The sequence below is a fragment of the Astyanax mexicanus genome, chromosome 20 (assembly GCF_023375975.1).
Source record: "Astyanax mexicanus isolate ESR-SI-001 chromosome 20, AstMex3_surface, whole genome shotgun sequence".
NCBI lineage: Eukaryota > Metazoa > Chordata > Actinopteri > Characiformes > Acestrorhamphidae > Astyanax > Astyanax mexicanus.
In genome coordinates, this window is record NC_064427.1 from 12,170,649 (window position 1) to 12,192,050 (window position 21,402).

Consider the following 21,402-nt stretch of genomic DNA (forward strand, 5'->3'; position numbering starts at 1 on the left):
TATTGTCATTTGTGCTCGGTTGTTCTTGTGTTGTTTCTCCAGGTGGTGAGTATAACGTGATTATGGTTTTGTCTGTCTGTGTTCTGTCTGTGGTCATGCTGTGCTGTCTGGATCTGACTGCAGGCTGGCGGCTCAGACGTAGAGCGTACCAAGAAGAAGCGACGGGGGGACCGTTACTCAGTGCAGACGTCGCTGATCGTTGCAGCACTGAAGAAGATGCTGCCCATCGGACTCAACATGTGCTCTCCTGCTGACCAGGAGCTCATTAACCTTGCCAAGATCCGCTACTCTTTGGTAGAGTGACCGCACACAGAGAGTATATTTAACCTTCACACACTGACTGAAGGCCCCACATAACAAAAGATTAAATGATCTTTCATCTGACCTAAATATGTAATGTATCGTTTTGTGTGTTTATTACTGTTCGACAGAAAGATACAGATGAGGAGGTGAGAGAGTTCCTGCAGAATAACCTGCACCTCCAGGGCAAGGTAAAGGACAAATACAGCCAACAGCTTCCCACTTACAGCCTCTTCCTGCTGGAACCCAGCCTGACCTACAACACTGCATCTGAGCCCGAACCTGACCTAAGCCTAATCACTTTGTTTTAGTAGTTACACAGTGCAACAAAATAATACTGTCTTGAAAGGCAGGGTCAGAGCTCACTGTCAGCCATGTTTGTGTCATTTCCACAATAAACAACAAAAAAACCCAAATGTTAAAACTGTACAAACTGGTTTATTAATATTTTTCGGAACTTTAGGGTCGGGTTCAAGGACAAGGATTAAGTCTTGACCTTGACTAAATGTTCCTGTCAGTTGGAAAACTCTATTCAAAATGCTGTTTAGTCCAAAACTAGGCTGAATCGTTGTTTGGGAATCTGTCCCTCATAGAATTAAACCATTCATGTTGTTAAGCATTAATAAAGTTTTGGGACATGGACCAATTCTCTATTACTCTAGCTCCTCCCCTTAGTCCTATTTATACCTCCCAGTCTCACCTCAACCTCGCATGACTTTTGTCTCAGGCTTGCCTGTCACTCCCGCTGCTTTGGATCTCGAGCTGGTTGCCCGTGATCTCCGTGCCTGATACCCATGCTGGCTTGGCGGTTTCCGGATCCCTGGCCCGACGTGCCCACTTCCCGACACAGCATGGCTCTCGGTGGGACCGCTCTCCTGTGGCTTCGACCTTCCAGACGCTGCATCCTCCGTCTTCAGCCCCTGCGACGTGTGCGGACCTTCTACACACCCGTCCCTGCCTGCACGCTCGTGATCTCTTCTTGGCACTTAGGCTGTGTGCAATAACTTCGCCGCCCGGCTCGTTTTTGACTGCAAGAACATCCCCAAGATCTTTGATTGTCTCGCCAAGGCTCTTTCCTGGATATTGCTTTACGTTTGCGCCGTTCCATTCATTGTGCATCTGCTGGACGACTTCCTGGTTCTGTATGCCCTGTCTTCTCTGCCTGCTCATTGTGTCTTTTTCCCTGCCATCCGTTTTTCACAGGCTGGGCGTTCCACTGTCCGCCAGAAAAAGGTGAGTCCTTCCAGTTTACTTTGTTTTTGGGGGATTTTGCTTCTTGATTTTCTGGAACAACCTCATCGTACCAAGCAGCAGCAGCTGTCACTTCCTGGCCATCTCAGTTTAGCCATGCCCATCATTCCACAGGGTCATGCTTTTATTTCTCATCTCCTTCATCTTGCATCCTTTGTCACATCTAATTTCCAGTACATCACCCTGGACGATTCTTGCCCATCAGAACTACGTTTCTGGCTTCTACTGCACCATCACTGGAATAACATAAATTTTTCTTTGACGAGGCAGTTTCTGACCCTGAAGACATCCGTCTCTTTACGGACGCCGCACCGTCTGCCGGCAGATTTTACAGTAGCAGATGGTTTGACTCTCGCTGGCCTGGTGAATTATGTCAGCTGCCCCCAGGTCATGAAGGGCAGATGAAGCGTTGAGAGCTTTACCCCGTACACATCGCTGTGCTGCTATGGGGACACGAATGGACACAATGCGTCATCTTTACTCATTCCAACAACTTAGCTGTAGTCAATGCCATCAACAAAGGATGCCATATCTCCGGCGTCTCACTTGGCACTCCATAACGCACCATTTTATTCTTAAAGCTGTATATATTCCCGGTGCTTCTAACCCTAATGCTGACTCCTTGTCTTGTTTTCAATTTCAGAGATTCAGGATTTTGGCTCCGCACTCAGCACTCCATCCAACTCCGACTCCACCTTATTTGGACACCATCTTCCCTCTTTATGTTCCCTCTACCAGCTAAACGCCGTTTCTCCCAACACTCTATCAACATACTGGACAGGATGACAATGTTTTCGCCAGTTCCACCACTTTTATTAAATTCCCTTTCCAACTTTCAATCTACAAACCACTGCTAACTGCCTCACCTTTTCCATCAAATCATCCTGCTACTAACTTCTTTCACAAACTCCTCCACAGTTCACCTTATCCTTTCTCCAGTCATTACCAAGTCACCCTACGGTCCGGACAATACTCTCCTAATATTTCCCCTACCCTAGAAGCTATGATCCTACAAGCTTTCTTTGTTTTTCACCACTCCCTCGATTTCTTTCAATCCCCTCATTTTCAACATCAAGCAAAGCAAAACAAATTTGGAATACATACTCGTGTTTACATCTTCAAACTGCACTCTCCTCTCAGTCCCTACAAACCTCTCCAACTTCGGCACACTCAAGGCCCATCTCAGTTCTGAACTGTGCCCAGGCATTATAATCTGAGTTCACGCCCCCCTCGCATCATCAGGCTCGGTCCATTATAACAAAATGTTGTTAAGCATTAACAAAGTTTTGGGATATGGACCAAGCCTCTATTGCTACAGCTCCTTCCCTTAGTCCAATTTATAGCTCCCAGTCTCAACTGACTTTTGTGACGTTCAACCTAGCACCCAATAACACCCCATCATCTCCCATCTCAAGCAGTTCTAGCAATATAATCTGAGTTCACGCCCCCCTCGCATCGTCAGGCACGGTCCATTATAGCTAAATACTGTAGGGTTTTTTTCTTCTTCTGTATTTCCATACACCGGAACCCTGTCCCGAACCTATATTTGAATGACTTCAAATGTAAATACCCAAATAACATTGTTTACATACAGTTTAGAATAATGAACCATGTAAACCAGTACAGTTGGATAAATTGTATTAAGTAGAAAAATTAAATAAAATGAATAAAGTAATGAATAAAGGCTATGACAAAAGAGCCAAGTACTATGTATGAATAACACTGAAATATTTACATGTATTAAAGGAAGATAGAAGTGAGAGGAAATAAGTAAAGAGAGAAAGAAAGGGAATCTGGATGCTCCAAGGTGCCCCATAATGAAAGAGATCCTGATTTTATTTTTAATATTCTGAACTGGTTTGGATGAATATATGTGAAGCCTTGGAGTATGGACTCTTTACTCATGTCTCTTTTACTGGTCACCCCCTCTTCAGGTGGAGAACCCCTCCATGCGCTGGCAGATGGCTCTGTATAAGGAGATGGCGGGGAAGGCGGAGGATGCGGATGCTCCTGAGAAAGTAGTGAAGCGAGTGCAGGAGGTCTCTGCGGTGCTTTATCACATCGAGGTGGTGAGTACCTCACACTCATTGCTTTCTCTGAACATCTTGAAGATTACACTGACATTGGCATTGCTACCATTACATCTGGGGAGGGGGGGGTGTCCCCCTAAAAAAGCTCATTTTAAAAGATCAAAATTTATCAAAAGATAAACTCATTAGCAAGTTATTGGAATTACAGTTATTACAGAAAAAAATGTTGTAATAAATGTTGGAGCTGCCCATTTTTCCTTCTTCCAACACCTCAATGTCAAGAACTGACTGTTTAGTTACTGATTATATGCCCCCTCAATATAGGTGCCATTAAAACAACCTCATCAATGTTATTAGCCAGCAGTGCTTTAAATGTTATGGCTGCTTGTCCAAAATACAGATAATTGTGTTCACAGACTGTCAGAACTGTAGGAATTCACTTTATAGTTTTTATACAGTTGCACTCTCTTCTCTCACTCAGACGGAGCATCCTTTCAAATCCAAGAAGATGGTCTGGCATAAGCTGCTGTCCAAACAGAGGCGTAGAGCAGTGGTGGCCTGCTTCAGGATGACCCCTCTCTACAACCTGCCCAGGTAAGACTGATCTGCCTTTTAGGAACAATATGATTTGTTGATATATTAATTTTGTTTCTATACCAATGTGAAGGGTGGGCAGATTAATCAGTTCTGCTCTCCCAGGCATCGAGCGTCCAACATGTTCCTGGATGGTTATAAACGGAACTGGCTCCAAACTGAAGGATATTCTTTTGAGGACAGGATGATTGATGACTTGTCTGTAAGTGCAAACACCACTCACACACCGGTCACACCGGTCACATCTTCATATGATCACAATGTATCATTGTATTTTGCGTCATTATAGTGTAGAGTGTGACCGTCTGCAGTACACTTTACGTGGGGAAACAAAATGAACTGACTCTTTTACTCTCTAAAGACTTTCACCACAGTTTAGTCATTTTCAGCCCCCCTTAATTTAGAACTCCCCATCACACAATGCTGCCAATGCTTGGTGCAGAATGGAGGCTATCATGCTCTTCCAACACCTGTAAAGGTCAACCATATCTTTTCACAATGCAACTCAACATGCCCACGATGGCTAGCACCACCTATGCCAATTTTTGGGGGTGAGGGAGGGCCATCCTGTTCGAACAACATGGTCAGGCTGACCACATCTTTCCACCAAACTAGTCAACTTGTATGAATATCTAGTCCATTAAACTCTATAGAAACATACACTATGCTGCTCAGGAGATAATCTGGTTAACCAGGTAAAGCAGCTATCTTATTTGTATAGGTTGTATTTTCCTCTGGATGAGCAACTTTTCAGCAACCCAATCAACGATAAACTTAGACCATCTGAAACCAGCTTTTTGCAAAGGCTGGTCTGTTCTGATCCGATTATTGTTATATACTGAAGAGTGGAGAGCAGCTTATTCCAGCAATTATGATGTAATGTTTTATGCAGAAAGCAATGGAGCAGGAAGAAGAGGAAGAGGAGGAGACGGAGACAAAACCCGACCCTCTTCATCAGCTCATCCTTCACTTTAGCCGCACAGCCCTCACTGAGAAGAGGTGAGAGAGCTCAGGCTCAACCTTTAAACACAACACAGTGTGCAGGCGCATACTGAGCTTTGTTGGAATTGTGGTCAGCTGAATTGTTAGAGATATAAGTTGGTGTTGAGCTGTTTTTTATCACATAGCAGAAGCAGTGAATGCAAAACGGACTGTGCAGCCTACTTCTGTTCGTATATGGGCAGTGTGCACTGGAGAAGCGAACCGTATGTTTAGTATCTTAAACGCCCTTATAAGGCGGTAGGGAGCCCAAGACTAAAGAAACTAAAGTCACGCTGAACACAACAGAGAGATACGGCAGGGATGTAAACAAAAGTTTGCCAGAGACGCATTTTATTTATTTTTGTATTATTTTTTAATATAGTTCAAACAACCTCACAGGCCAGATGTTTCATGCTTGCCTATTGCCGACCCCTGCTCTACAGTGTAGCAGGCACAAGTTTTTTACGCTTTTCTGAGCATTTATAATTGGTGTTGGTGTGTCTGTATCGCTCTGCAGTCTGTAGTCTCTGCAACTGGCACCACAGGTAAACATACTCCAAAAAAATGACACCAAAATCAGCAGCATGGAATTACTTTGAATATCCCCTACATGAATGGTGTGTTTAGTTTATTCACAACTATCAGCGAATAATCCAGCTTGGAAAAACGGATATTATTGCTTATTTCCAAGGCCAGCTGTTATTGCAGCAGTGCCACATGAACAGTGATGAGCCCTGCTGTTGTGTCTGTTGTGAAGGCGGGAAAACAATGCTCAGTGGACCAGTTGCTGTTATCTGCCTTGCCGCAAGATTTAGTTACATTTCTGGAGTAGTGTGCCTCAGGCTATGGGATTGGTTACAGTGCAGATTCAATGTAGAAGAATAAATTGACAAAAAGCTGCCTTGTGGTAGGAGTCCTAATGATTATATGCCTTTATTTACACCTATTTATGTTTACTACTGAAATTCATTACTTTTTCAGCAAACTTGACCTGGACCATTTGTACATGGCATACGCTGATATTATGGCCAAGGTGGGTGAACTTTCTTTTTGCCTGTATTTTACTTTTAAAATGTAAAATGTATTTATAATAAGTCATATTCATAAGTCATATTGTGACGAAACACTATAAATGGTTTTATTCTGATATGGTTAGACAAGAGTGACTACTAAGCAGCAGTTTGATGTTCAGCTGATATGTAATGAATTTGTACACCTGTACACAGAGCTGCCACATGGGTGAGGAAGATGAATGTGAAGAGGAAGATCAGGGTGGAGGAGCAGAAGAGATGTCGTTTGAGGTGCGACAGTCAGAGACGGTAATGTCGGCCGGGGGCAGGGGACAGGGACACCAGAGCGGTACAGAGGCCAGAGACTTCATCTTCATCATCCTCATCCTCATCATTAGCCCCACCAATACACCCATTCTTCACCACACATCCCACATTTGTGTTAAATTAACACCTGCTGGCTAAAACATATTTTTATTAAGAGACTTATAGTCTTATGTGCAGTGTTTCTGCTGACAACCTAATCATTAAAGTTTGAATAAAAGACAAGAGCAGCAAATGCTTAATGGACTGTTGACCACTGACACTTAAAGTTTACCTCAGCATATGTATGCAATGTGCAGTGGCCTGGTGCAAAAATAACCTAGTGAATATTCTCACATCCTGCAAACTGCATTGTTTTCAAATACCTCCAGCTTTTTACCAGTCATTCAGTTTTGTTCTGGAGTAGCCCAGTCAGAATTGTTTACAGCGGTGGTATATGGTATCAGATGTCCGAACCTCATAAGCATCCTAACAGGAAGTTAGTACATCAGATGGTTATTAATACATGGCCTAAGATGCCCAAGTTATTTTTAGCACAGTTCTGAAACTACATTGATCTTAACTGCATATCATCAAAGTATCTGAGGGATACATGCAGTGCACTATGCAGCAATAATAGTCCCCAGATGTTACCATCATCCTCACTCCAATTTTTAGGCTGATCATGGCTGGTGGAACAGGACACTGGTTCTGAGGCTGTCGCATATCCTACAGTGAGATAGTCAAAGGTTGTAGGAGAACTGCAGGTGTTATTTTAACACTGATGGTTTTGCTGTGTGTCATTTACATTAATCATCTGTGTGTGATGCTGAGCTACAGCATCCTTTGCCTTTGAGGCACGGTGGTTACTCTAAGAAACACCCTTTTAAATTATTTCTCACTTTGCATGTTGCATTTATAAAGGACACTATTAAATTATTTTATATTTTTTTATGTTATGTTAAAATGCTAATAGACATTCTACCTACAGGAAAACATTGTGTCTGGTTCTGCTAACATGTGCTTATTTGATAAGAACCCTTTTAAGCCTTTTTAAGCAACATGTATAGAACCCAAGCAGAAAAAACAGGCTGCTACTTCTGAAGAATTTATTTTTTTAAGCAAGTTGATATCAAGATTAATGGTCCTCTTATACAAACAAAGATGTGATTTTAATAAAACAGCAAAGAGAGCAAAGTGAGTATTAAATGATGCACACAATTGATTTTGTGCGCTTATTGCACAGTGTTTACTCAGAGAAACCACCCCAGAAATTACCTTTGACCTTGCACCTAAAAATTACGCCCCAAATCTGCTTTTGCTCAATGTTTTGTAAATTGTCCATATGAATAAATCTGACATTATAAAATGAAATTCTTTGTGTGTGCCTGAAGGGGTTAATACAGGCAACCCAAGCCTTTACAACTTGTGAGCTTTTTTTAGTTCAGTCTGAACTGGTCTGAGCATTGACACTGTGTGTTCTTGTTTTTTTACCTATTTTATTTAATAATTTATTTATAATTGTGTTCTGCAGATTGTCTTTCTGTAACCCTATTCTGAGTTGCATCCTAATTCATGTGTTTTTCCATTTTGTGTGTTCTTCCTCAATTTTGAACTCTTTCTAAAGTCAACCTGAAATCAAAATGAACTTTTTTAATATTAGTTGAAATTAAAAAAGTTAAAGGAAGATTTATTTTTACAATTATGATAATTCCATAAAAAAATTAAGTGGGTTAGCCAGCTGAACGCCTACAGTGAGTGTGACAGTGTTTAATACAAAAACAACTTGTGACATAAACGCCTTCAGTTACTTTAAGTTAGACCCATTGATGACACAGGTTGTCTATTTCCTGTAGAGAAGAATTGGCAATAGAATAGGACTTTCTGGAGCAGATAAACAAGAAACGATTGGCACCGTGCATAATGCCAGGTGTGTGCTAGAGTTAAAAAGAGATTAATTAGAGCTCTGCATGACACGTGTTAACGGATAAAGTCCTGCCTTTTAACAATAACAATCAGCTCGATGGTTAAACCAAAAGCAGAGCGCTAGTGGGGAAAACCCACTTCTTTTATTAAAGGTATTTGATCTTGAGTTTTGACTCAGATATTGGTTTCTCTCTGTTTATACATATAGAAGTCTTCTCGTGTGTGACTGGAAAAACTGCCTTGCAGCTTTATGAAGATGTCAGCTGAGTGACAGCGGACTTGCTTATAGACTTTTGTATAAATCACCCAGTATTAGGAGTAGTGGAAATATTCCATTCTGTACATGTGGGGTGAGTTGGGGAGTTGAGTACACAACAAAAGGTTGATGTGAGTTAAATATTATAAAGTTGATTTCCACAGTTTTTCAGGGTTAAATAGCTCCACCCACTTTAAAATGAAAAACTTTCAAAATAGTTTAACATTTAACACCTTGTCAGAGTTCCATTTTTACAGGTGTGTTCGTCTAACTTCTTACATTGTTAAGCTAACACTGAAAAGATTTAAAAATTAATTACAAGATGATTATTCATGCAATATGACTGACAGTTGCTTATTCAGAGAGTGTTAACTTCTGCTTTTGGCTCTTAATTCTCTATAAATCACCCTTGCTTCCCCTCTGCCAGTCTATTTTCACATTGCATGAGAAATGTATTCCAGCACAGTGTTGCTGCATTGCAGTTCTCAGTGCATTGCCAGTACTTTACAGTACAGAACGTGTAACTTGCTTTTATAGCCTACAACATGGTGACCAGACAAGCTGTTATGCAAATAAATAATAGGACTATTAGATGTTGTGTTACGTACTAAAAAAAATGTTAGGTAAGCTTTACCTTATTCTTGCTAATACTGTAGGTCATTTTTACTGCAAATATGGGGTAAAATCTAGCCAAAGTGAGTAAAAAGTGTTGCTTCCTATGTATTGATATATTGTGTTGTTTTTGAAGTCTACATTTAGATAACATTGTCTGGTGTCTCCAACCAAAGAAGTGAAATAAGTGGGCAAAGATTAATTATATCTCTGGGCAGTATATTTGTTTATTTGGATTAACACTAATGCTTTTGTCTTTATGTGTATATGGGGCATTGATTCACCCATAGGAAGTCTAATACAACAACTTAAAGACTTGTTACAATTCTAAAAACTTAATTTAGGAACACTGTCCAGTGAATTATTAATATGCCACAGCACAAATTGCGAATTGGTTCTGATTTTTGTTTCACGTTGACTTTATCCTTGTCAAAGTCAGTACAAATGTTGTCCTGCAGTTTTTTTTGTACTAACCAACTCACACTGACTACAGTCAAAGCCAGATGGGGCACACACACACACACACACACACACACACACATATATATATATATATATATATATATATATATGCATGTATAGCACACAAATACAGTGCTCAGCAGACCACAGAGGGACATGGTAAGACTAAAAAATACATACACACAGCACATACTCACAGGTAGGTTGGGAAGATGCCAGGTTAGCAGGAGAGTGGGAGGTACTTTGGGTTGGGGGAAGGGAAACTGTAATTGAGCAGATGTAACAGATTTTCTTTTTATATATATATATATATATATATATATATGAAAAAAGTATTTGCCTCCTACAGATTTTTTTACTTTTTTTATCATACTGATATTTTTCCAATTATCAAAGAAACTTCAGACAAAGATGATAACCTAAGTAAATATAAAAATCACTTTTTAAAAAATACTTTTTTAAATTCCAGACCATCTCACTACTTCCCACATGTTTTACGTATGTATGATGTTCTGAAATAATTTTTTGGTTTTACGTCGTATGTAACGGGAAACACACCCTCCAAAAAGTCACGTCACAGCAGTCCAAAAATTCTTTTGTCATGTCAGTCCAAAGAATATTTACCCAAAGACTTGGGGATCATCAAGATGCTTTTTTGCAAATGTGGGACGGGCCATTGTGTTCGTTTTGGTCAGTAGTGTTTTTTGCCTTGGAACTCTTCAATGGAGACCATTCAACCTGTCTCTATCTTATTATTGAATCATTAACACTAAACTTAACTGAGGCAAGTGAGACCTGCAGTTCTTTAAATGTTGTCCCTGATTATTCTTTTCCCTTAATAAATCATCATCATTTTAAAAGTGCTTTTTATATTTACTCAGGTTATACAGGTTATATTTGTCTGATACTAAAATTTGAAAAAAATAAAATAAAATAAATCTGTAAGGGGAAATACTTTATCACACCTCTGTATATTCTATATGTATCAATGGCTCACAAAACCTTGTATCTTTTAAATGTTACAAAAAATAAAAAAATGTTAAGTACTTTCAGCTGCAGTTAAGCTTTTAATGGCAATGATTTGTTATTAAAGCATTTCTTTTAATCTGTTCATCATGAATTGGTAACACAGTCAATATCTACGACTGCCAGATATGACTTATGTCAAAAAGTGAAAAACTGCAAAAATGGATATATGAGGTTTAGGCGTGACAGAGATGATGTACATGTGTACAGTCTTATGCATCTCTGTTTAAATGTTTTTTCATGTTCATTTTTGTATGTTTATGTTTGACTATATTTATTTCCTCTTAAGAGAAATATATTTTTGGATTATATATATTATTCCCATTATTGCAAAGTAAACCATTCATTATTATAGTGACTGATGAGTAAGTGAATGAGTTGCTTAGTGTCGCATATAATAAAGATAGTGTATACAATACAGTATGATTATACAGTATCACATGTTCTGCTGTATAGATTGGTCCAGCACCTGTAGGTCAGTAACACCTGGGTGACTCCTGCTCCTGGAGCAAAATCACCTTTGGCTTGTAACTGTAGTCCAACGTTTGTTCCAACGGACAAACGTGAGGATTGAAAATAACAAACTCCACAACTAATCAGACTGAGTGGGGTAAGAGTGACTTACAGGAACTGTTTGGTTAAAAAACAGATACAAACGATTGATCTTTGACCCCAGATACAGCCAATCAGCCAGTACATGTTTGATATGTGATATTTGTTTCTTTAGTTTGCAATGTGAGATGCTAAGCTATCATTATGAACTGTTCCAGTATCATTTCTGTAAACAAATTCTTCCGAAAAACAATAGTTTCTCAAAACAGGTCTACTGTAAATCTTTTACCTTTAAAATGTTAGTTAACTAGTTAACTTTGACAAAAATGCTTAAACCAACATTCGAATAGTAAGCTAACAGGAGAAAGAATGCAGATTGTAAGTTCTGTTAAATTTTATTTAGATGTTTAGTGGCAGCTTGGTTAATCACATTTTTAGTAAATTAAGACTGATTTATTCATACTTGATAAAAGGATGTGGTAACAGTCTGAATTACTTTAGATTAAAAGCACAAACCGGAACCACTTTTACCACAGATCAGTGTGTGGTATCACTGCGCCTCAGGTGAAAAGGTGAATGGTGCTACAAAAAGGGATGTTTTGAGAATGATAATGTAGTTCCAGTTTTATCTTCTCTTAATGTGTAAATAACATTTATCCACGCCACTTTTAATTATTTGTAAAGGTGTTTACATGCCTTCGTTTTTTAAAAGCTTATTAATATTTGGTTGCGTAATTTTGGGCATTATGGTGTTGATAGTCCTAGTCCAGTGTTTGTTAGAAACATTAGCCTGACATCTCTTATTATAAACTGAAGAGACACAGGATACAGACCAAATATATTGAGACTGATTGACTGCACATGAGGTCAGTGATCTATCAAGTTTATCTGATTTTTTAATAAATTGTTACTTTAAACTCCTGAATAAAGTCAGAACTCCTCATTAGTCACATGTATTGTAACATTGTAACAAAATGTGTTACCTTAGCATACATGAACTGAGGAACAAAGTGCTGATTTACTGTGAATTGTAAATGGTACATTCAGAAAGCTCATCCTGAGAGTGGTAAGTAGTTCAGAATTACTGAAAAAGACTCTGAGAGGAACGTGTGTATGTGTACTCGAAATGCTGGTGGAGATGGTTGATTGTGTGTTTTCTGTATAGGAGAAAGAGATGGAGAAACAGAGGCTACTGTATCAGCAGTCTCGTCTCCACAATCGTGGGGCAGCAGAGATGGTCCTGCAGATGATCAGCGCCTGCAAGGGTATGACCCAAACACACACAAAAACCACTCACTAAATATTCACCCACCAAACTCCCATTAAACACAGACCAATCACTTACCAAACACTCAACACTTATCAATCACACATCTAACACTCAACAAACACACATCAATCACATACTAAACACAATACATGTTTTCATAATGTTAAAGCTCTCGTCTTCCAGGTGAGACGGGTAGTATGGTGTCTTCCACTTTAAAGCTGGGCATCTCCATTCTGAATGGAGGGAACAGTGAAGTCCAGCAGGTCAGTATAGCACCTCCTGTCAGAGCAAGCTGTAATTGGCGTAAAAATGTTCATATTTGATTTACATTCTTTCAACTGGACTATTTTATCCATTTGTAGAAAATGCTGGAATACCTGAAGGACAAAAAGGATGTTGGTTTCTTCCTGAGTGTGCAGGCCTTAATGCAGACCTGCAGGTATGATGATTTTGTAAAGCTGTACACGTAGCTTGTCTTTCGTCTTCTGCCTCTCTCTGATTACTAGTTTCTGATAAAGTGGCCAGGGGTGCAGTTTACTGCAGTTTACACTAACAGAAGTTCCTGCTGTGTTTTATAGTGTTCTGGACCTGAATGCCTTTGAGAGGCAGAATAAAGCTGAAGGTTTGGGAATGGTGTCTGAGGAGGGCACAAGTAAGTTTATTACAATTACACCACTCTCTCTAAACACACACACACACACACACCAAACAAATGAGACAAATGTATAAGACTAAAGCCCTGTTTGGGCTGGACTGGTTTCCCTGGGGATTATATTAATTTTTACAGGACACTGTCAGTGATTTTGAAGTGTTTGAATGCCACCAGTCAAATCATCATTTGTGAACCTAGGATTAGCAGTTCATTAGAAGATGAAATTAGAATCAGATTTTCAGTCAGATGACAATCAGGTGTGAGTGGGTAAAGCCCTGTTTTATTTAGATTACTCACATTGGTTAATATTTTGCTGCTGCTTCCCGCCATTGACTGAACAATGAATTCTAAATTCTTCAACTAATTCAGAAAATGTGCAGTTTTGTCCCAAAGCACAGTGCCACAGATGTTGCACGTTTTGAGGGAGCGTCCAATTGGCATGCTAACTGCAGGACAGTTCACCAGAGCTGTTGCCCTTGAATTGCATGTTCATTTCTCCACCATAAGCTGTCTCCAAAGGCGTTTCAGAGAATTTGGCAGTACACAGGTGTAACCACACCAGCCCAGCACCTACACATGTTAAAAACAGAAAAAAGGCAAGCCTAGGAATAGGAGACTGACAACTTGGTTGTAACATATTCAAAACTTCAGGCAGATGTTGTGGGTGGCACCAATGTTATGGCTGTTACAGGGTTTACTCTTAAATGTCTATAGTTTAGAAGGTTGTTTTGCTATGCAATTAAAATGTGCTGATTTATATATGGGACCAGTTACATTTTGTTTCTGCACCCATGTTTAAATAAATGTAAACAATGGAATGTAAATGGTCCAAGTCTTCTCTTCTGACATTTATTTTAAAAGGCAAAAAAGCATACATTTGTTTTATCTAACTGTAACTGTGATTTATATGGGTTAACATGCTTGCAGAAAGATGGATATGAGTTGATGTTAGCATAAAGTCCACTTTATCTTATTATTTGTTTGCATTATTCTGTGACTATTATAATAAAACCATGTTCTTCCATCTGTTTTCTGAAAGAGATCTAATATCCTGAATGCTTCAGAAAAGAATGTACAAATCAAGGCCTGACTGATATATCAGTTAACCAATCAAATCAGGCAATGTTACAATTTTTCCTATATAAGAAGACTTTCATGTCCCTGGGGTGCTAACAATAACCAGTCATCCCCAGACAGAGCTGGTGAATCCATAATAATGTTCTTACAAATTAAAACATCTAACATGCTTTCAGACTTACCATTTAATATGAAGGAAACATAAAAAACAACTATGAAGAGAAGTAACCAGTAAAATGATTACACAATGAATTCAGTGACCAATGGAAGGACAAGGTAGGTGTTTCTAATAAAATGTCCAGTGTGTGAAAGCAAAAGGTAGGTGTTTCTAATATAGTTGCTAATGTGTGAAAGTAAAAGGTTTGTATTTCTAATTAACTGGCAATGAGCACGCACAAGGCAGATGTTTCTAATAAATTGGCCAGTGAGGAAAAAGAAGGTAGGTGCTTCTAATAAAGTGGACAATGAAGCACAAGGTAGGGTGTTCTAATATCCAGAGCCAGCAGTAATTCAGCAGAAAGCCTGTAAAATAGCAGAAGTAAATAAACTCTATAGCATCTTCACTAACCAAAAGGCATTAGTCAGTGTTTACAGATTTTCTAGATGTATTTTTTTTTATCTAAATGAGTGTATGTATCTTATCTTATGTGACTTTGCTTTTATTGGCCAGATCTGGTAATAATACAGTGCTTACTCCCAGTCATCTCACCTTCACCTTCCCTCTCTCCATTACCATCCTCTCTCTCTCTCTCTCTCTCCACTCTCAAACTCTTTCTTCTCTTACTCGGCCCCAGACATGAAGCGAGAGCGGGGTAAATACTGCCTCTGTGCTTTTTGCCCTATTTCCTCTCTCTGTCCACTCTCTCTCTCTCTCTCTCTCTCTCTCTCTCTCTCTCTCTCACACTTTCTTTCTCTCTCTCTCTCTCTCTCTCACTTTCTCTCTTTGTCTCTTTATCTTTCATCGTTCTCTGTTTTACCTTCTTGATTTTAACTTGTCACTCAAGGACAATACCTGCAGTCCAGAGTGTGTCTGATTACACTGAGCGTCCAGTTTATAAAATACCAATTGTGTGCCATACTCGCCTCAATTCTCTCCTTACTTTACTTTTCCTCACTAGTAGTTTCAGCACTAAGAATATAAACATTAGCGTGAGATAACAGCACATCCAGCTCTTCCCCCCTGAGATCCAATCTCACACCACTTCTCTATTTCTCTACTAACTAAACACACTGCTTCTTATACGGTTCTCCGGTATATGTAAATGTACTTTGTTCTGATTGGATGCCCCGTGTTGTGACTGATTAGCAGTCCAGATTGAATAGCAGTCTTTATAGCTTAAAATTGAATGAGTGGAGCTAAACTGCTGTAGGCTGAATGGACGGGACTTAACTGTTAAACACTTCCAGCAAGTGGAAGCCCAAGGTAGGTGTTTCTAATAAATTAGCCAGTGAGTGGAAGCACAAGACAGACGTTTCTAATAAAGTGGCCAGTGAGTGGAAGTACAAGGTAGGTGTTTCTAATAAAGTGGACAGTAATTGTAGCTGCATATCAGGTGTATGTAATAAACTGGACACTCAGGGTGTATTCACATGCCCTGAATGTGGCTGAATGTTTTTTTGGCCTTGAGTGTCTTCTTGTTGATCTACTGTAACTCCATAACTCTAAAGTGTTTCTCAGTCTTCACCATACTGACCAGTAGATTAATTGAAAATGATCATTTTTTTCAGCCACTGTGAGCTCTGTGGTCTTGTTTCTATTCTTTTCTCTGGAGTGAAGTTTCAGTTGTGCAGTATCTGAGTGAATACACTTAGATGATAAGTTCACTGAGGAATGGTTAAAATTAGTTATTTTTTTTCTCAATAATAAAACACATGTAATTATGTGCGTTTATGTGACCCACATGCTTTCATGAAAAAATCATATATATCCATTTTGTTTTTATTATTTAAAGCCAACCACTGTCATTTGCAAATGTTATGAAAACCATCAAATACCCTTAGTCTGCCATAGTAAGAAAAGTTATTTTCGTTTCTAGTTAGAGAAACAAGGTTATGTTTCATTGCTAGCGTAGCGTTGCTATCTCCGATCGGCTGCATGCAATGCCCGGCCATCCTGGAGCCCTATGACGGACACCGGCTGTGCCCTTCTTGCCTGGGCTTGGACCATCTGCGCGAAGCGCTCTCTGATCCATGCATCGACTGCGCTATGATCCCCATGGCTACCCGCCACGAGCGGCTAGCAGGCCTGGAGGCGCGAAGTGAGGCCTCCCTCCCCGCAGCAGCACCCAATGCTCGCGGAAAAAGGAGCGTGGATAGCTCGTTAGAGCCACCACGGAAAAAGAAAAGCTATGGAGCGCTTTCTAACCGCGTGGACTCGGTAGTTTCGGAATTACACCAGCTAAAGAGCCTGACAAGACCCCCTCGGCCGAATTGATAGAGGCTGCATCACCAAGGCGGGAGGCTGATTTTGACATCCTGTCCACAACTGCCTCCAACGCGGATTTCACGCAGGGATCGGCTCTCGAGCATGAGATGGAGCTTGGGTCTTTTCCGACCGACAGCTCCCCTGTACCTCCACTCTCCATGTCTTCAGGTGAAGCGAGGACCCACCCTTCTCGCAGGGCTTCGGTGGAGGAAACAATCAAGTTAGCCTTGGCCAGGCTTGGCCTGGACACACCAGCAGCGGGGAGTGTATGCTCTAATGCGCTGTTCAAGCGCCTAGAGGCAGGAGATTTCGCGGTGCCGTCATGTCAGGATTTCGTGTCCGAATTCTCGGCTGCCTTTAGGAGTGAAAAAGCATGTTGACTGACGGAAAGGGCGCGCATGCTAGCATCCATGGCCGGAGCGGCTGACTATGGGTTGGCCTCCATGCCCGCGATCGACCCCTGTGTTGCTTCCACGGTGGTTTCGCCAGACGAAGCGCTTCGGCCGGAGCCTCGCTGCCCAAGCACGGAGTGTAGGCGCACGGACGATGCACAACTCAGCGACGCGGATAGGGAGACTGCTGAATTCTCTCTGCATTCTGCTCATTGCGCTGCAGAATTCCCCCGCATCCACGGAGGACTCACATAGCTCAGAGGAGCTCCTGAACTTGGCCCTCTTGACCGCGGGCTATATGAACCACGGTGCTGGTCTGCTCATAGCTACGAGCCTACATGCTCGACGCCAGGTGTGGCTAGCCCAGTCTTCCCTGCCTCTCGCGGGAAATCAGTTCTCTCCTGGCCAGAGGGGTTATAGAGTTTGTAATCCCTCAAGTTCACCCCGAGGGGTTCTATTCAATTTATTTCGTTGTTCCAAAGAAAGACGGCGGTTTGAGGCCAATCTTGGATCTCCGTCAGCTGAACAGGTTTCTGAAGGTTCTCCCATTTCGGATGTTACACACCGCGGCTGTTCTTCACGCGGTCTCCAAAGCAGAGTGGTTTACCCTGGTGGACCTCAAGGATGCTTATTTTCACGTTCCAATTGTTCCTGAACACAGACGTTTTCTAAGGTTAGCTTTTCAAAACAAGGTGTTTCAGTTCAGAGTTCTGCCGTTCGGCCTTTCACTGGCACCAAGAGTGTTCACAAGATGTATGCGGGCGGCCTTATCCCCCCCTCATGGCCCAGGGGCTAAAGATTTTACCGTATCTCGACAATTGGCTGCTGTGTGCTCCCTCGGAGCAGCTGGGGCTCGCGGTGAACTGGAACAAGAGTGCTTTGACTCCAACTCAGAAAATAACCTTCTTAGGCATGGTCTTGGATTCACGTCGCATGCTGGCCACCCTACCTCCAGCTCGCGCTGCGGATATATTATCGGCCATTCACAGCCTCAGATGAGGCACCAAGGTGCAATACTTGAGGCTTTTGAGACTGCAGGGACTTCTCACAGCTGCTGCACAGGTTGTTGCATTGGGAAAGCTCCACATCCGACCGTTCCAGATGTGGCTCATCAGCTTAATGTTTGACTGCCCTCGATGTCTGGAAATCTGCACCCTTCCTGTTGTCAGGGGTGACGATGGGTCAGATTCTTTCTCGCAGAGAAGTGATCACTACAGACTCTTCAGCCACCGGTTGGGGGGCCGTTTGGAACCACAGAGCTGTACAAGGAACTTGGTCCAGGCGGCAAGCACAAGATCACATCAACATCCTGGAGTTACGAGCGATAGCGCTCGCTCTGAGACATTTTCTCCCGGTGCTCCGCGGCAGACATGTCTTAGTGAGATCAGACAATATCTCAGCAGTCTATCACCTGAATCACTTCGGCGGAACGAGGTCCCGCTGGCTACTGGCACTTGCACAAGAGCTCTGGACGTGGGTTCACCCCAGAGTGTTGTCTCTAAGAGCATCTCATGTGACGGGCACCACCAATGTCACGGCGGATGCACTCTCGCCATTCCCTTCACCCAGGGCAATGGAGACTGCACACAGGTGTAGTGCAGCTGGTGTGGGAACGGTTCGGAGAAGCTGTTTGTTTGTTTCTCTGCTGCAAAGTTGGGAAAACCACTTTCGAAGCAGCGTTTATCCCACTGGCTGGTGGAGGTTATTCAAGGGGCCTACAAGGCTGCGGATCGTCCCCTGTCTCCTCCGATTACAGGACATTCTGTTCGAGGTATCGCCACATCTTGGGCTGCGCTTCGAGGAGTGTCTCTATTGGAGATTTGTGCAGCGGCCACATGGTAGTCACCATGCACATTTTCTCGTTTCTACAGTATGATTGTGGCAGCCGCCGAGGGCTTATCTACGGCGGTTCTGTCCGGAGTCTCCTCGTGACATCACTGGTATGCTTCATCCACATTAAAGCACCGCCCTGGCGGTCAGGAACTATGAAACGTAACGCTAGTTACGTATATAACTGTGGTTATGTGAATAGTGGATGACCGCCAGGGTTCTTGGTCACTCGGATTGCGAGAAGAACCAGGACTTGAGGAGGAGCAGCGAGTGCCAGGGGGTTTTATACCCCTTCATTCGTCACACGCTGTGTCACGTGAGTGACTTCGTTGGTATACTACTCTCGGTTCGCCGTGGGCACGGCAGTGATACATTCACATTAAAGCACCGCCCTGGCGGTCATCCACTATTCACATAACCACAGTTACATACGTAACTAGCGCTTTGTTCACAAAGTGTCAAAGTACTGGTTTCCCTACATAGAGAAAATTAAGTTCACAGAGTACTGTAGTGGTTTTTGGTTATAAATATAACTGTTAATACTGTTACTATAATTTTACAATTTAATTTTAAATTATGTCACAATATGCTATTCTGAGTGTTATGAATAACTGTAGTGTATGTGTTTCATTACAATAAGAGCGTAACCAGTGCAGTTCTGTGTTAAATGTTAAATACTGATCCTGTCACACAAAAATCTTTTATCTCTATCAAAATAAGTCAATGTTAAAATATTGTATTTCAATTTATTTTAAAGCATTTTTATTGGTCTTTTTATTTAAAAATTTTGGGTAGCAAAAAGCTGTCAGCCAAAAAGGAGGTGCAAGCTTTTTTGCATAACAGCCATGATATATTTAATACAATTTTTATTTTTTATAGTATATATGGTTCTGCTGGTTTTGTTTTATTTGCTGAATCAGTCTAAGATATACATTTTTGTTCCCACTGCGCGCTACTACCTCATAGTTCTCTGGATCATATACATTTCACCTCTAATCCAGAACCCACATCTTATAAACCTACCTGTTTTTAGGCTCATTCCTTATTAAACCCACCTGTTATCAGACCCAATTCTGTCCTGTTATCGACCCACCTTATAAAACACACCTGTTATAAAACGTTATCAGACCCATCTCTTGTGTGAAACCCCACCAGTTATCAAACCCACCTCTTCCACCTCTAATGAAACCCATCTATTATAAAACCCACCTGTTATCGACCCCACTAGCCTCTACTGAACTGACACACACCTGAGTTTAGGAGTTCAGTAGTTGTGCATGCTGAAGTGCGCATTACTGCAGCTCTGCTTTCTAACCTTCACTCTCTTCCCTTTGTCCAGCAGCGTCTGTGTGATCATATATCTGTCTCATATCCATGTGTACATACACATCTTTTACAGTGTCTTTGTGTGATGTGTGCACAGTGAAAGGGTGCTTGGGTTTATGTTTGAATATATGTCTGTCTGTGTGTATATGTGTGTGTGAGAGTAGAGTGTGTTTAAGATTGAGCAAGTGCATGATGAGTAGAGTCCTCCTCATCATGTGATTTTGTGGCTGCAGTGTTAAAGAAGCTTAAATGGGAGAGTTCATCCAGACCGTGCCAGGATAGTAGTGTTGGATGAACTGTCACTTTAATGCTGAATCTGTTCCTGCTTTCCTTGCTGTGTTGCTGCTCACATCTGTTTTTAGAGCCTTTTTTATATTCTTCCTTTCCTTTTCTCTTCATATTGGTGTTGTTCTATCTTTCTTTCTCTGTCTGTATTAGTTGTTCTCTCTTTCCTGTCAGTGTTGGAGTTGCAGTCTCTCTCTCTCTTTCACCCTCTTTCTTTCTGCGATCACCCGCTGTGGGTGTAGCTTCACAGCTGAACAGCTCTCTCTGATGTGTTCTTACTTCTCTCTTATCCCATGTCAGGTGAGAAAGTGATGGCAGATGATGAGTTCACCTGTGACCTGTTCCGGTTTCTGCAACTGCTTTGTGAGGGACACAATAACGGTCAGTCTCTGTCTATCACTGCCCTTCACACCATGTGAGGGAGATCTCACTAGGAGGGCTAGTACGTTTTTGGATAAGCAACAAACACTCCCGTATGTCGGTCAGGACATAGAAGACAGAGAGGCATAGGATGGTTTAGGTGGCTTTATGGATTTGGCAGTTAGCAGTAGTATTACTTTGAGTCTGCAATAACAGAGAAAATACATAACAATATATATTATATATTACAATAAGAGCAATTACAACACAATTGTACAAGTAGAACAAAACACTATAATTTCACTGCATAGCATTCCTATACACTGCATGCTCTAAACTAAATAATAGGGAGTTAGCACCACCTTATGGGCAATTTAACTGACTCCGGAAATTTCCACATACAACACTGTTAACCAGCTCAACTACACCATAAATAATTCAGTATGCAACACAATATCACAAATATTAAGGAATAACACTAA

At 41.3% G+C, this 21,402-nt stretch overlaps 1 protein-coding gene across 4 annotated transcripts in view; it reads left to right on the forward strand.

Moving 5' to 3' along the window:
• Positions 1 to 21,402, forward strand: part of ryr1a (ryanodine receptor 1a (skeletal)) — a 107,675-nt gene that overhangs the window by 70,356 nt on the left and 15,917 nt on the right. Inside the window, exons 73-86 of one of the 4 annotated variants that reach the window (XM_049468560.1) lie at positions 124 to 294; positions 432 to 491; positions 3,486 to 3,620; positions 4,063 to 4,175; positions 4,281 to 4,377; positions 5,068 to 5,174; positions 6,138 to 6,189; positions 6,383 to 6,475; positions 12,469 to 12,568; positions 12,757 to 12,836; positions 12,936 to 13,012; positions 13,152 to 13,225; positions 15,097 to 15,114; positions 20,861 to 20,941. In XM_049468560.1, coding sequence (XP_049324517.1) covers positions 124 to 294; positions 432 to 491; positions 3,486 to 3,620; positions 4,063 to 4,175; positions 4,281 to 4,377; positions 5,068 to 5,174; positions 6,138 to 6,189; positions 6,383 to 6,475; positions 12,469 to 12,568; positions 12,757 to 12,836; positions 12,936 to 13,012; positions 13,152 to 13,225; positions 15,097 to 15,114; positions 20,861 to 20,941 — 1,258 coding nt within the window. The remainder of the gene's footprint in view (positions 1 to 123; positions 295 to 431; positions 492 to 3,485; positions 3,621 to 4,062; positions 4,176 to 4,280; positions 4,378 to 5,067; positions 5,175 to 6,137; positions 6,190 to 6,382; positions 6,476 to 12,468; positions 12,569 to 12,756; positions 12,837 to 12,935; positions 13,013 to 13,151; positions 13,226 to 15,096; positions 15,115 to 20,860; positions 20,942 to 21,402) is intronic. The other 3 variants (XM_049468561.1, XM_049468562.1, XM_049468565.1) reach the window with 3 other exon arrangements.